The 15,834-nt window shown below is 40.2% G+C and overlaps 2 protein-coding genes across 3 annotated transcripts; one reads left to right on the top strand and one right to left on the bottom strand.

The window, feature by feature from the left end:
• Positions 1-9,008: 9,008 nt before the first annotated feature.
• Positions 9,009-11,586, bottom strand: LOC111266717 (uncharacterized). The gene is made up of 4 exons (XM_022844441.1): positions 11,530-11,586; positions 10,426-10,485; positions 9,466-9,573; positions 9,009-9,330 (listed from the first exon to the last, which is right to left on the bottom strand). The coding sequence occupies exons 1-4, from the start codon at positions 11,569-11,571 to the stop codon at positions 9,094-9,096; spliced, it is 447 nt and encodes a 148-aa protein (XP_022700176.1). The 5' UTR covers positions 11,572-11,586; the 3' UTR covers positions 9,009-9,093.
• A 164-nt stretch (positions 11,587-11,750) lies between these two features.
• LOC111266718 (uncharacterized) lies at positions 11,751-13,406 on the top strand. Of its 2 annotated transcripts, XR_015313541.1 has the most exons (4): positions 11,751-11,765; positions 12,210-12,358; positions 12,703-12,979; positions 13,126-13,406. XR_015313541.1 is itself a non-coding variant. In XM_022844443.2 (2 exons), exons 1-2 carry the CDS (start codon positions 12,968-12,970, stop codon positions 13,345-13,347), a joined length of 234 nt encoding a protein of 77 aa, XP_022700178.1. In that variant the 5' UTR covers positions 12,827-12,967; the 3' UTR covers positions 13,348-13,406. The 2 variants fall into 2 exon arrangements, 1 of the variants encoding a protein (XP_022700178.1); XM_022844443.2 differs by lacking the exons at positions 11,751-11,765; positions 12,210-12,358 and having other exon boundaries at positions 12,827-12,979.
• The last annotated feature ends 2,428 nt before the right edge of the window (positions 13,407-15,834 follow it).

The raw sequence follows: 15,834 nt of genomic DNA, 5'->3' as shown, positions 1-15,834 counted from the left end.
TTCCTCGGTTCCGGGAAATACTTTTTACACATATGATCGTATGATACCTCGGTCATTCTAAAAATTTAGCTAGACATTACAGTGGCACGGATTAGCTTTGATTTGAATCGTTGGCCCTGTGACTGACGCAAAGTCGTACGTCAGAGATAGCGAATCCGTTTGCACGGACCTGATGCATATTCAAGCAGCTCCCTAAACTATTATATCAAAGAGCCGGTACAACTAGTGCCGCCATTAGACCTCGGATTATTGATTGCAGTATCTCGACTCTGTGTTTGAAATTAATCTAGATGTGAATGAAAACTGGAAGTGGTCACTTGTGCGACCATGTGCCAGCTAGCCCCGGCCGATCGAGATGAACACGAATTCGCGAGGCCATCTGTCAGGCAGTCAGAATCGACAGGATGAACCAGCTGCCTTTTCATGGGAATCCTCCATTACTAGCGCGATGGACAGCGAACGGGTTTCCAGCGGTTAAGGGTGGGAAAAGAAAAGGAGGATCACTATTAGAACAGGCCCACTCCACTATTATGACAATAACGAAATAATCGTTGTTAATTATGCTTGTTGTCTTGTGGTTATCCGAGGGCAATGACTTATTTAGACTAGGTGGCAAACAGCTATGCACTGTTTTACATAGGACGCTTACTGAAAACGTATTATTCGCTCTCCTGATTTTGTGCTCAAGGGCGGGCGGCAAGTACCGCTGATGACGGCTATCATTAAAGACGCGTCTCTTATCGTTTCTTATGCATATTGAGTGTTTGACTCTCCTTGTCAATCTGTTCGAGCTACTGCTGATGATTGTCTAGGCAAACGAGAGTATTCGTCAAACGTTAGTTGACGTAATATCGAAAATTGTATTCGGTATCAAGCAAATCACAGGCTACGTACTCGGCATGGTGAAGTTCGACGTGTCACGGATATGATCATGAACGGGCGTACGTGTTGAAATTTCGTTAAAAAACTTGCTGGCAGCCAATCAAGAGAGTCTAGACGCTGTTGTTTTTTGCTAGCGGCGACTTCACGATGACATTAAGCTTAATGAAGGGCTGCTTACTAGTAATCAAATTAACAGCTTTACCAACTAGAAGTGGAATCTTAACGGTCTATAGCACATCTGTTCTATTTGTTACGTGTATGATGATAAATTCAAAAAAATCGACACCATAGACGCTTACAGACAACTCGCCATGCTATCCATTAGACCGTAATATTAAGTTATCACGGCTAGAAGTGTGATTAGTCAAATAATTTTAATTCTATTACTTCGCCCAGTTAGACTATACATTACTTAACTTGCTTAAGTATATCTTCGAACCAACATTTCTAGTCAGAATTGGCGCAAATTGAGCGTAATTGATGAACACCATTATGTAAGGATGTTCTAAGGATCACCTGTATATGCCTTACAAGCAAGTGTAAGTGCCGATCACGCAGAGATGGTGGCATTACGTAGAAGATCACTCAGCTTTCGGTGTTCACTCAATTTACTCTAACGCAAAAAGGTATGAAAAAGCCGCTTGTACAGTTAGAAAAATAATAGTTCACTAATAATAAAAATAATAATAACAAAGTAAACATGTGACAAGCGTGTGTTGTCTTGGAATTTCATCGAAAAGTCTGCACTGACCTGTTTTTCACTGATAGCACAGGCGACCTACTAGACAAGATTAAGATGCACAAAACCCAAAAGGGAACTGCTGGTGCGTTGTGTTTCCACGATCAGATTGTAACTATCATAAGCCATAGGCAGGTCGTGCTTATATCAAACTCAAGTTTACGGCAAGACAAAGAAGCAGAAGGAAGAAGATGTACACAAGCGATCAAGCGACAAAAGATCCGATATAAGCAGCAGTCGTCAGTAAAACTGAAGTATGAGTTTGACGTGGTGGACAAATCAATGGATCTCGGTCAGCTTGGATTGCGATCAAAAATACTGTCCTTTTAGTTACAGGCAGGACATTAAAAAATTAAAGCGAATGTCACTTTACTATATAATCTGTCAGCGCTGGGCGTGAAGCTAATGGCGATGCTCTAATTAATAATCCTAATAGCGCATGTGAGCCTGAAACGGCGTTTTCAAGCGAACTATCATTATAATTATTACAAGCGTTAGTCTGTGGTAGCGGCAGGACTGCCAGGCACTTTTATTGTTTTCTTCGGGACTTATATGTATAGCGATCCGAGATTCTGGCCTTTGCGGCAAAACGAAAATCACATACAAACATGGAGCAGCTTGCGGTTGCCGGTGACTGATTTACTGCTAATAAACATCGATTCTATCTATCAGGGACGTTGTCCATTTACCTCTAGGAGTGCTGCTAATGGCGAAAGAGCTTCCAAAATAGTAATTACCGGCGGCGGCAGCTGAGCCTATACTTGCAAAATAGATAATCTATTCCTTCAGTAGGGCGCTCGCCTATAGACCATTATAACAATTGATTCTACCAACCATATATATATATCCAGTATAAAGCAATTGTTCGCTAGAGAAGCTACTCCAGCGTTTAACGTGGATGTTTACACTTACAATACCTATTACGTCGTTAGGTTGTAAGATACGGGCAACTGAACGCACCAAGCGTTCGTATTTCAAAATTCGCATCCAAAACTCTTAGCCTATTTGGATAGGGCTGATCAATCTGGAGACAACTTCGCTTATGCAACGTTGAATACGTGTATGGGGGGCATCCGTTGATTGCTCCGCGAGCATTTGTGTGCATCAGATACGCTTGTCTATTACAAATGCTTAAACTTTCATAAAAAGTGCGTTCGGAGCATAGACATATTTGACATAACATTTGAAAACTTCCACGTGACGCCCCAGCAGGGTCGGCCTTGATTTTTTTCAATTTATGCTTCACACATTGCTCATATATTCATCGTGATTTTCTACGAAATAAAATAAAAGGCAATGTGTGTGGAAAAGTAAAGGGAATAAATAGAGTAAAATAAAGGAAACATTTTTTCCAGCTAGTATTTCCTATTTTTCTGTAAGGTATAAACGAATTGTTTCAACACTAGCAGCATAACTGAGTTATGAGGATTAAATTATTCAAAAACTGATGGCAACGTTTAGCCTGGGTGAATATAAGCTAAAAATACATCGGTGGAATAGCTGCTAACAATAACAGCAGAAAAGGTTGTCCATTCTCAAAATTAAGGGTGGAAATGAATGAATTGAGGTACTCTGGGAGACAAGCGGTTCCATTAGCAGCAGGGGTAAAGCTCCATTTGCGGAGCTTTGGAGCGACAATTTTAGGAGTACCGTCCTGCTCAGTTGGATGTATACACTTTAAAAGTAGCTTAATAAATGCATTGGCTTTATTACAACCTTCCATAGTCACACTGTCATGAAGTATAGCAATTTCCTAACTTTCAAGTGTAAGTTCTAAAGGTTACACGTTAATGACCCATGCATGACAGCTTGCCAGACATTGCTTAACTGCGTGCCTGTCTAGAGCATGCGCCATGTGTGAGATGTTTTCGTGAAAAGAAATATTGTGTTTAAGGTCGTAAGTAATGAAGACTAAGTTTTAGTATCCAGCCTTTTTGGCAGGCTCATGTAAGTTAAAAGCATGCCAGTACCTGATCCTAATATGTATAATAATCATTGCGTTATTAATCGAGTCTACATAGCAACCTTTGAACGTACTAATTCTGTTTAACATAAATAATGAAACCACAATATCATATTTTGGCAAAGAAATCTGTTCATAAAAAAGGTCCTGGGTTTTGAATTATTGTTAGTAAACATTAATTCGCTCACTGCGACCGAATGCAGGATAGACATAAACGTTTTTTCGTCCCACCTACCATCTGAGTCATTCAAAAACCATTATGTAAAGTGGACATCTGAAATTGATAAAAATAGCCATAGCTGTGCATTGTTATATAAAGACTTGCAAACTGTGTTCATCTTTTTATCGTGTTACGGAATAATAATAATAATAGTAGAAAACATAATGGAAGCCATTTGTCTGCACATCGGAACTACCTAGGAGAGACTACCACCTCCTACCTAAAAAAAACTTGGCACAAAGTAGGTACTCTATACACTTTTTTTAAGATTATCTTGACTAAAAAATATTATGTACATAGTATGGTGCCCATGACCTTGGACATTTGAAAGAGGTGTTTCCTATGAATAGAGAAATATCACCATATGCCAACAATGTCAAAGAGACTCATAGAAGCTGGCTGGCTGGCTAGGAGGCCAAGCGCAGACTCCACGGCGTCTACAGCCGTGCCTAAAAGGTTCCAGAGCAGAGACCTATGAGGCTTTCCAGGCTGAGCATCGGCTAAGCGCCAAAAGCCCAGTGTAAACAGAACAGTGCATTATCACAAGTTAGAACGTTAGCTGGCTGATACGGTATGTACGAACATACAAATGTCATTTATATAGATCCTTCTGAAACAGGAGGTAAACAGGTCAACAAAGCTCTTTCACATGTAGGCTTGTCTGACCTCAAAGTAATGAAGACGAAAGAGAATCATACTTCCTACCTAACCTTCGGTAAGCTGTTAGTAGAAGCAGAATGTATGTATGTGGCTTTCAATGAAATTATAAGCTAAAATTTAGAATTAAAAGAAGGTGCTCTTCTGGAAAGCTTTGGCTATACTTCTAAATGTTCACAGTCAATTGTTTTATATCTACATAGTTTTTGTTGCCAATGGTTTGCTAGTTGATCATCTTCTGATCGTAGAAGGGCGTAAAGTTTTATTAGTTTCTTAAAAGGACCACCCTTTTTACAACTATATGGAAATGACTTAACATATAATACTAAGGAGGCAGTATAATTACTATCGAGGTCGGCATAAATTACGGCCCTTAGAAACGTGAAATAAAATCCTTATCCCTAATGTCTATTTGTCAATAACCCGTAAACACTTTTAAGACGTGAGCAACTAATGATGTTCAGAGTAGATTCGTCTCTCTATTTACTTACCGAATTAAGTCGACGCTGGTGTGGAAAAACGCTTTAGGAAAAAACGTTAGATGTATTTGTACGCAGAAGATCCTACGCAGCTGTCAGAAGCTTAGTTCTCAGTTGGCATCGCACGGAATCGAGTTTCGGACGATTCAGAGCGCATTGAATCTTATTCAGACCTATGTTTATTCAACGGACACTAAGTCGACGTAGGCGCGTCCTGCTCGGAACCTCTCAAGCTTCGTTACGAATATTCGTTTGGACCTATTTAAGCGAATAAATCCACCCACAAGTCAATTGTCTGAAGCAACTGTTTAAGCGATCTCAGGAAAGTAAAAGCATGTCAGACATCGCGTGGCTCCGTGCGTATTTAGGTTTAGTCATTACCCTTTATAATTTAGCTTTCAAGTAATTATTGCTTTTTTAGCAGGCCAGTGACTAGAAACATAGGCTCAATGTGCTGGCTCAAACGGAAATACAGGACCTACCCTGTCAGAAAACAAACCGTATAATATATACTCCGCTGTGTCTTAACGTAGCTGTAAGTTGTTGTACCGTTCAGACAAATCAATAAATCAGATATTCTCTTTTCTACTAGTTGAGCCGAAACGAGATGGTGGTCCAGAAGAACACGACAGTGGTTAATTCTTTGCAAGCAATCAATACACTGTTCAAACGGAATAGGGCCACCCCGCACATGTCCCCACGATCAGAAAAAAGAAAATCTCAGCAGATGTCAATGAATCAGAATTTTACTAACATTTAGCAAATAACGGGTTTTCTGCTACATTAGTAAGAATTTTGCTTTAATTTTAGTATCTCATATTAAGTTATTGAAGTTATGATACCCGCCTTCCGTTACAAAGGAACATCCGGCGAGCGTGGACAGAGTAAGGCTTAGTAATTATTTGCTTTTAGACTTCTATTTACTGGATGAAAGCGTTCTCTATTTAGTGCCAGTTTACCCACTATATTGTCCGTCGTGTAATTGTTAGCTACATAAATCGCACGACGTCGGGTTTGGCTTTGTGTTTATTTATTAAATAGGCGGTCGGGAGTGAATTGCCAACAAATTCATTGACAGACGCAATATACGGTCATCAGCTACATCCCTGTCCTTAATAAAAGCGATACAACATTTCAACCAGGAAGACTTAGTTTTAACTGAAGTCTATTTATTTCCCCGTTGTATGGTTCAATTGGAATTTTGCGATCGTGTTAACGTTGCCCTCGATTATTTCCAGAGGGAAACGATCGAAAATTCAGTTGATTGAGTTTGTGTTTTTTAGCGACATAGCTAGCACAGGGTACTCTACTTGCTATTGTTATTGAACTTCTGTTGTTGTGCTGCCATCCGACTTCACCACGTAGCTTCTTTCCCCACGCAATCGTCTAGCTGCTTCTGTTCGGCAAACGATGCTTTCAATACTGTGACCAAAAGGTGCTGCGAAATATTCACGAAGCCTTAACAAACCCTATTTTGATTTCACTACCCAGATGAAACCTCAAATTCATATATACATATATATAACGTATGGAGAGCCGATGAACAGTCCAAGTCTAACCAATAACATAGGCTGCGATTGTTACATTTGAGCATCTAGATTAGCAGCTAAGAGCTTCTTGTCGTCACGACTTTTCATAATAGTTCCTTGAAGAGTTAGTTCAATTCATGTCGAAGTCTCCAACATCAAATAGCAATGGGTCTATATGGGCGAGGGGCAAAACACACTAACACAACCGATGCTCGCCTCACGTTGGAGGGAAGGCTTCAGTACGCGGCTCTAATCAGGGCAAATGTCATAAGATAGGCTAAGCGATTGTTCGGTCAGCGACTTCTTACCCAATATCCCACCGAACTTTTTGATCACTTTTATGGATAGCCTTATGTATGGATAGAATGTTATATATACACAGCTTGAGACAAGCTTGACGGTCATTTTAGCGATATGATGTTTAGTGACTTGGAGCGTAGTGGAATTTAACTTAGGTTACTTGGCTTTACCAATTATAGTCGTCAAGTATGTGCATTAAGGAGAGTAATCGTACATGGTTTCCCACATATTTCGTGTGAAGTAAGTCACCTTTCAACCCCAAATTCTTACATGATACTTATTGGGGCTAACAACGCACGTTATATTGTATTATTTATTATAAAATATGGGAATAATAGTTTCGCCTAAACCTTTTATGGGGAATTAATTAAATTACCATCTCTTCCCATACGTAAGACAAATACCACGACCTTATTTAAGTACAACACCACAAGAGATATCGTTTTCGCTGCGATGTCATTCTCCTCGGACGAAACCTTCACTAAAATCGTAACCGCCGTGTGCAAAGATTTTGTCGGGACAGGTCGATCTCCCCATGACCGTCGCCACGGTATCAGGCAGAGACCACATTCACTGAGACGACAGAAATAGTAGGAAGGGCTTGAAACGGAGAATAAGCTGACATTAAGTCGGTACAAAGCTGAAAAACGGATCCAGCTTAATAATCAAACTTATTTTGTAATGAACTTACTCTGTATTGTGGCCGCAAATATACGTCCGAATAAACTGTCTCTAGTTTGGCAGCTAAAAATCATACAAGATAGATTCAAAACTAAACGGTGTATGCAAGCTTGAGTCGATGATTCGTATGTCTTCATTACGTTCATCTTCATTTATATGTCTTCAATTGTGGATAATTAGAGCTAGGGCTCTGCTTTTTGAAAAATTATCTCTCATTTACCGCCGATCATTAAATGATTGAAATTGATTTAGCATGTTTCGGAATAACTTTACTTATTAACACTATCAGCACGGAAGCTCTATCTGCTCTACAGATGGTATCTGCTTCAAACGGCACATATAGACCGGAAAATGAACAATAATTTTGTTAACATTTGTTATATTAGGATAAACTAGTTCGGAGTTTTTGGGTTTTGCGTCGGAAAAGAGTGTTTTATGGAACTTACTTTAATTTGAAAAATCACGCTTCGCAAGTTGGGTCCAACTAAGACGTCCAGCTCTTTACTTAGTAACTGCTTATTACAAAGGTATTCTGTATAAACCAGAATTTAATCGTAGCATAATAAAAATATATGATTCCATTCCTTCTTGCATTAATTTTGGATAGCTTTGGCAACTTTAGTAGACTTTTTTCATAGAGGTGCTAGATTTTAACTTATTAATGTAAAACATTCTCACACAATATTTTTTCTGAAGAGGTGCAAACGAAAAACAACTTATATTAGAAACAGTCTAAATCTGAACGTATGTAAACATACGTTCTTTGCACGCGGAATATCCTAGTTGTTAATTGTCTTTTTTTAGCCTACCTTTTCGTCGTCATATGTACGCTTCTCATGACTGAAGGTCTGAACTAATGGATAATAGCGTCTGTGTTTATTCGTTCCTTTTAGATATATTCAACCGCGACCAACAGTTATAAAGTTGCCTTATAATCCATTAGCGATAATCACAAGTTCTTCAGGTGTTTCGTTGTGAATTGAGGCCCTTCAATTTTCAGATCAAGTTGAAGTTACGACTGATACGCAATTAACGTGCTGCTGCTGCTGCCAATGAGGAAATACCTCTCGAACAGATACTGGAGGTACGCGCTAATTCTTCTCAACTTCTGTCCACAATGAATCCCTTTCGTACCTTAATCTAAGGTATCTGTCTCTTTACACCTTTATAGCATGTAATTCTAACTAGCATAGTGGTAAAAAATACGTTGACCTCAATAATCCACGCTAGACGCCTCTCAGACACTATCTATACATGACGGTCTTTATCTAGACAGTGATAATGTAGGAATAATAATAGACCATATCTGACAAGTTTGAGACATTTCTTACTCTGAGTGTTTTCTTTGAAAATCGATAAAGTTATGAATCAATACTAACGCAGGACGATGCAGTAGACGTCTAGCAGAAGTGTCAGCAATAAGAGGCTTTGATCGCCGACCGTCGCGAACTAAGTTGTTATCCGAGCCTTGACATTGAAGTTACTCAACACGAACTTATGCAGGTATGGCGGACCCGATGTTCATTGTAAAGGTACAATAGTAAATACACAGGTGACATCAATGTGCTAATTGGGTCAGCGATTTTATTACAAATGCTTGAGCATACTGGCTGTATTAGGCCGGGCTAGCTTCGTTAACCCGATTACCATAGCTTGCCGTAACCGAAGCCATATCCCCCGTATCCATGGCTAAGACCGAGCCCGTGACCTGCGCCGTAGCCGTAGCCCGCTCCGTAGCCGTAACCCGCACCGTAGCCGTAACCGCCTCCGTAGCCGCCGTAGCCGAGGCCTCCGTAACCGCGGTACAGGCCATAGCCGCCGCTTCCGAGGTATCCGGCGAAGCTAACAGCCACGAGGGCGGCGAGAACAATCAAGGCAGCCTAAAATATATGAAATACGTATTAGATCATGAACCTGAAAATAAAACAGCTAATTACAGAACGATGCGTCACCGCTAATGGGGCTTCTCTGTTTGTGAACGTGGTATAGTAAAAAAAATTGCGTGCAATACTCACGCTGAAGTGCATGTTGAAGTCAACGAGGAGTTGTGATTGGAATCTGATCGAGTATATCCCTTTTATACACAAAGTGGGAGTGTCCCTTCCAGAAACGGGTATCCTCTCCTAAACATTGAATGCACATGTAGGAATATCAAGTTAGATTGTAAAGAAATGTCGTATTTTCTGTTAAAATTGATAGCTATAGCGTACATCAACTGGTCTTGACGAAACACGGCATAAGATAATGATTCATACCGCTGGAAATGAAGTAATTATTTATGATGATATTTTAACCAACTATAGTCTGCCCCGTTTAGCCAGTCTATCTGCATACGATACAAATACGTACGTAACATGAAATGTAACAAACTCACAACTTGTCTCGTAAATTTTGGAAAAATGCTTCATATAAGACACGAGGAATTTAACCTTTCCCGGTTGTTTGATGAAATTTTTGAAGGTAGAAGTAAATATGTGGATGAAACATTTATTTGGGTATATATTTGTATATACCTATCGAAATAATGCGATATTTAACCCGACAGAAACGTTATCAGCTTTCAATATATTTCACACGTTTCAACCAGTTATCGATGTGATCTTAAGTATGTGGGCAAGTACTTCACGCCAATTACAGTTATGTGCCAAGCAGAGTGAAGGTACGCTCGAGCTTTGCTTGACTAGAAAATTAGAGATTTTTCTGGCAATCGTAAATAGTTCCATTTCGCAAAGAGTAAGAATAGACTGTAAACAGGCCTATATGCATCCTCGTTAAAATATGATCGAGCATATATTAGTGACCATTTACTCCGTTAGTATTTGTTTGTCTGGATTTGCCTTCAAGCTGCTGTTGAAGTCCAGTACAGGTTTGGAGCTTCCGTTCGGTGATTCGATTCCAATCAACGCATATATCAGGAAGTCCGTAAATACGCCAAGTTATAGTTGATCAATGCATTAAGTCTGGTGAAAGTTAACCTGTCGCAAGATGCAGCCGTTCTGATAGGTTGCCGGGCGCAAACCATCATGAAGGAAGTTCTGCAAGTAAATAGAAGAGTGCTTAATATAATACGCCGTAATCAGCACAAAATTATTTCAGACTCGCAATTTTGCACTAAATTTGTCACACACGGCACTTATGTACAATAGGACATCTTTTAGCCTAGATCATAACCAGCTAACTGCAAAAGTTTCGTGGGAAGATGAAACATTTATCTTGTGATTTGCAACTGGCAGAAAGAGATCTGTGAGCCATATGATCATGGTTTAAGTTCAAACAACTCATCTGCATCGTACAAGATACTGTCTATCACGTACCACGCACCTGTCGTGCTTTTGTCTTTGGTCGGACAACACTGGCTCTATCGAGCTTCAATTACGGATTAACAAATTAACCCGTACTGGCGTGACGAAATTAGCAAAAAAAAAAAACGCATGCTTACTCGAACAACTTTAAGTTAATGTTTCTTCTGGATGGAACGTAAACCTTTCCTTTAGAAAGCGATCCGTCGGCTTCTGTTTGACTCTGTCACGTATTGTCCGCAGTTTATCCAACGCGATTTTGTCTTCTAGACCTACTTTTTCGGTTTGCTAGCATTGAACTTAAGGCTAACGGCTCCCTTCGTTTCACATTGTATGACTTCTATCAAATCCTGTTTATCCTCTAACGTTTAGTTCTTCTGTCGGGTAAGGCTGTTGCACGCTAATCCACGAATACTCAAACACTATTCATCGCAATATTGCACCTATATATATAAATAGTGTGTGTGTGTGCGTGTGCATATACAAACAAACAAAGCCATCATCCGCTGAAGTAATTTTTCTATTTTTTTATGGCTTAATCTACAATTTATTGAAACGAGCTAATATAAAGATATCCAAGCTAGCGAAAAGCTATTGAAGAAGATAAAGGCGAAAATTTAATAGGGACTTAGTTGCCTGCCTGCAATTCTTTTTTGTTTGTATGCATTAAATGAACTTCAGCCTCAACTACATTGAAACCTTTCCAAAAAGCCACGAAAAACGGCTCTAATTGTTCAAGTGGATAAATACTATATATATATATATATATAGACCTTGTACCTCTACGTTATCTCCGTTAGATCTCATTGTGACAATCTGCATCGCGTTAGACAAACCCTAAGATAGGTGGTGCGCCGACCGTATTGCGGCACGAAACGTGTAGGCGAAAATGTCTGCTAATCTAATATGTATAAAAATAGCGCAGAACATTATTATTAGGATCATACACAGGCACTGCAGCTGGAAGATGAATTGTGGACCAAGCGGAAGACTGGCTTTTGTTATGCGTTTGATGCGTACGCCATATTGAATTTTATTTTTGACAAAATTTCCGGTTTGAGAGGAGTTACGCTCACGTAAGATCACCCAGCGGCGCATGCTGCTATACACGAGTACTGGGCATTCTTTACTGCACAAATGGCTAGGTAAAGCTGACGAAGTCGAGATATCATCCAGACAAAAATTAGATCGTTGACTAAAGGATTGCAGACCAGCGTTACGTACGTACTGTTAAATTAGGTTGATAACTGATGTAAAGTATTTCACAAAGAAAAACGAGGGAACGCAATGTATCGAATCATAAAGGGTAGAGAAACGACAAGCTGGCAATATAGATCCATAGATACAGTTATTGGTAAGCAAGCGAATTACGTACGATGGTACAATGAGAAATGGAAATAGTAGTATTTAAAAAAATTACCATTAAGACTGGTAACTTCTTCTATCGTTGTCTACGGTAGTGATAGCGCTGTTATCGTCAATTAGCGTCATAGCGGCGGATGCTTTTACTTGTGGCGGCAAGGCGATGTCTGCGCACCGACGGAAGAAAGCAGATCACTCTGTTGATGCAAGGTTAACGGGCTTGTTATGCAGCGTAGCGAAACGTTTGGCAAGTACCCAATGTATGACAAGACATCCATGTCAAATGCGCACCCTGCCGTACCCCCGTTGCCACTAGCTAGCTTTCTCGCTGACAGAGTTAATAATTAAGCGATGTACCTGCTTCGATCGCTTCTATGGCTGACAAACGACTATTTATTAAGTGGCTTTGTCTTGTATAGCAGTTCTAGTACATTGTACTCTCGCTTACAGAATAGTGTTAAGCCGACATTCTAACTGTGCAGTCTGCCCCTACAGCAGCGACTGCACAACTTCTAACGGACGACTATCAGGCCTTCACCGTACAGATTACATATAGTTAACGCCCTCCCTCTTTGTTTGTTGTCACCATAGTTACCTACGTTTCTTCGTACAGCAAGGGGCAAGATGGCAATCGTGCCGAACGACTGCCCCGACCTTGACAGCACTGCGGGTTCGGCGGAGCGTATGCTTGCTCCTGAGTAGCGGCCGCAGTGGGCAGTGAACGGTGGCAGAAGCTCTAAAGCGACTCGCCTCTGAAATACTATCAGCAGGGCTGCGGCGATCGCCGTCTCACTAAACGTATAAAAGGGTGACGTAGGCAATAGTTAGTCAACGAAAAATTTCAGGAATCTACAACATGAACTTCACGGTAAGCAACTATGAGGACTTCCTCCAATTAGAAATCTTCACTGAAGAGTAATCGTTAGTGTCTGTAAACGCTCAAAAGATATGGCGCAAACTCACTAATTTAGCTGTTGTTCTCTTGTCGGTCTTCTACTGTTATCTGTTATGTAGGCTGCTCTGATCGTTCTCGCCGCCCTCGTGGCTGTGACCTTCGCCGGATACCTCGGAGGCGGTGGCTATGGCTTGCACCGCGGTTACGGAGGCCTTGGCTACGGAGGTGGTTACGGCCACGGAGGTGGTTACGGCTACGGAGGCGGTTACGGCTACGGAGGCGGTTACGGGCACGGTATTGGATATGGAGGAATTGGTCTCGGCTACGGCAAGAAATGGTAGAGAAAATCATTGAACAAGAAATAAATTACCATACGAAATAAATTAGGTGTCAGCGTCTATTCGACTTGTCTTCCTTCTATCTAGGAATCAAAAAGAGGTTATCCACTTGTTTCGCCTGTAGCTGTCGTCTTAGGAAACTATTCGATCAAGACAAAGCTAGAAGATATATGCGAACCCACAGATCTCGAACAATAAATCAGTTAGGGTACTTGTGTCACTAACCTCCATGAGCAGGTCGAGGTACGTGCGCAAGGTTTATTATAGACAGATGGAAAATCTAATTGGCTTCTTTTAATAAGTCTGAGTTTAGGGTGTCGCAAACATCACGAAAGCTATCGTACACCCAGAAGATAACATAGTTAGGTGTTTAAGAAACAACTTCACCTGCAGAGTGTAGTATTTTTCCTTCAACAAGGCTACACTTGATAATATAATTATATTTGCTCACGTTAACTATCACAATGTACTGTTCAATTTACAACCAATAATATCTATATAAATACGACTACTGATTTTGGTGCAAAGCAGTACTTCGACAGATAAAGGCACAAAGTAATCCTTGAGGCAAACTCCTCATATCCAGAATACAATGCTACGAGTTATAAATAACTATCCTTTTTATACGTTTTATCATAGATAATAAGTTAAAAGCAATAATTGTCAGTTCACGTGGGCCCTATAAGATTTATAAAGCGATAGTTTATCATCAAGTCATTAGTCCTAAAGAGAAAGGCACGAATAGCGTTGGATAAATTAGTATATTCCGGAGACGGTATCGAGGACCGTGTTTTACGGTCGCTATTCATCAGGCTCCGGAAAACAATTAACAAAAAATCGGCTCAAAGTGTATCGGTTACAAATAAAATCTGTTTTAATGGTTATTAATGCTGTCTGGAACGCTTGAGTATTTTTTCTGTCGAGGGTCGATTTAGAAAGCAGGCGAGACTGCTTTTTATGCTTCATCACGGCACTTTACCTCAGTCCGAGCGTCAGATTTGTGCCCATTAACGCCCTAACTATGTCAACCGCGTTAATGATCGGAATCGAAGAAACAAGTTGTTTTTTTTAACAGTCACTTACGTCGTGTGCGAGCCAAGCTGTATGGTTTGCAAATGCATATTGATGTGTATAATGAACCATCCTGTTTTGTGACGAAATTCAGTTTGAGACGAGAATTATGGAATTACTGTAACCAACGCAATACAGATTCGTTAGTAGGTTAATTCGACTTGGCCTTCTTTTTTTTTTGTTTTGTTTGCAATCAGCATGCAAATTATCCACCCGCCGGCTTTTTACAAATTTTATTTAAGGGCCGTCATGAATGTTTATAAGCACATTTTCATAGTTTTTATTTGTCATTTCAAGAATATTATTCGAATGCCTAACTGGATTAGGGTATGTTTTTTTTAAGGATATTGCAAAGACAAGCAAACAGATAGGACATATTAAAGGGGCTGCCGCTGTGGACAAATACATCTGGATGCACTATGAATTTTGGTATGGTATTGCCGCATGGTTTGAAGCTGAAAACTAAAGCGCAGGTTTCTAGAAAGGGGATATCAAGCAAGATCACGTTGTCCAGTATCCAGGGTCCTCCCAAAGTGTTGCATACGTGTGGATAGTCTGCCGGACATGTCATGTCGGACCATGAGCCATTCTATCAGAGCAGGCCTTTTCAAATACACGAGTGTAAGATAGCCAAATACAAATTCCTATGAGTTTATCAATACCGGCATACAGAGGAAACATAGGATGATAGCTTTCTCCAGTAGAGATTCTTTTAGAACTGAATAAATAGAGGCCAGCTCTAGTTGACAGACACAGACTATAACTTATGCTCTACAGTTTCAAATTATATGGGGCGGTTCCCCGAACCATTACGATTAATATATATATATATATATATAGCCCTTTCCGACTAAAATAGCTTATAGGACAGAAGAAAATATGTGTGTTGTTAAAGTAATGTAAAAAACCTACACGTGCTGAAATGTATCATTATTGTCTAATCTATTTTCAAATCGGCTAGAATTTGTTAGGGAGACGGCCGACTTGAGGCCGAAAACACGACTATGAATGAGCTAAGGGCATCGTACTTCCCGACAACCTTTCGAGACGCTGTTAGCATTAAGGACACGTTCAGCCTGTGCAAAGCAGATTCTTCTAGGGGAAGCGTATTCTTCTCAAGTGGTTACTGAAAAAAGACATTTTCCAATACTCTTCTGCTGTATGTCCAGGACCCGAATTCCCATTAGGCAAAAAGCATGTTCTGCACGGCGTTTGGCAAACGTTAGTACTGATGCCGTCATCATTCTGCTTCACATCGTGGGTTGCACGACGAACCTGTCGTGCAAATTTATAACAGAAAGGAACGTTCATCGCGAGCAAAATCGTTTTCGGTTGGCCTCAATTTTTCAAACTGACATAAAACGTACGGGAGTAGTTAAGCTCATAAATTGGTTTCATCGAAACTCGGAACAATGCTAT

This window comes from Varroa jacobsoni, unplaced genomic scaffold (assembly GCF_002532875.2).
Source record: "Varroa jacobsoni isolate VJ856 unplaced genomic scaffold, vjacob_1.0 scaffold_1109, whole genome shotgun sequence".
In the NCBI taxonomy this organism is placed as follows: domain Eukaryota; kingdom Metazoa; phylum Arthropoda; class Arachnida; order Mesostigmata; family Varroidae; genus Varroa; species Varroa jacobsoni.
The sequence above is the reverse complement of the archived record's forward strand: the minus strand, read 5'-3'. Positions and strand labels throughout refer to the sequence as shown.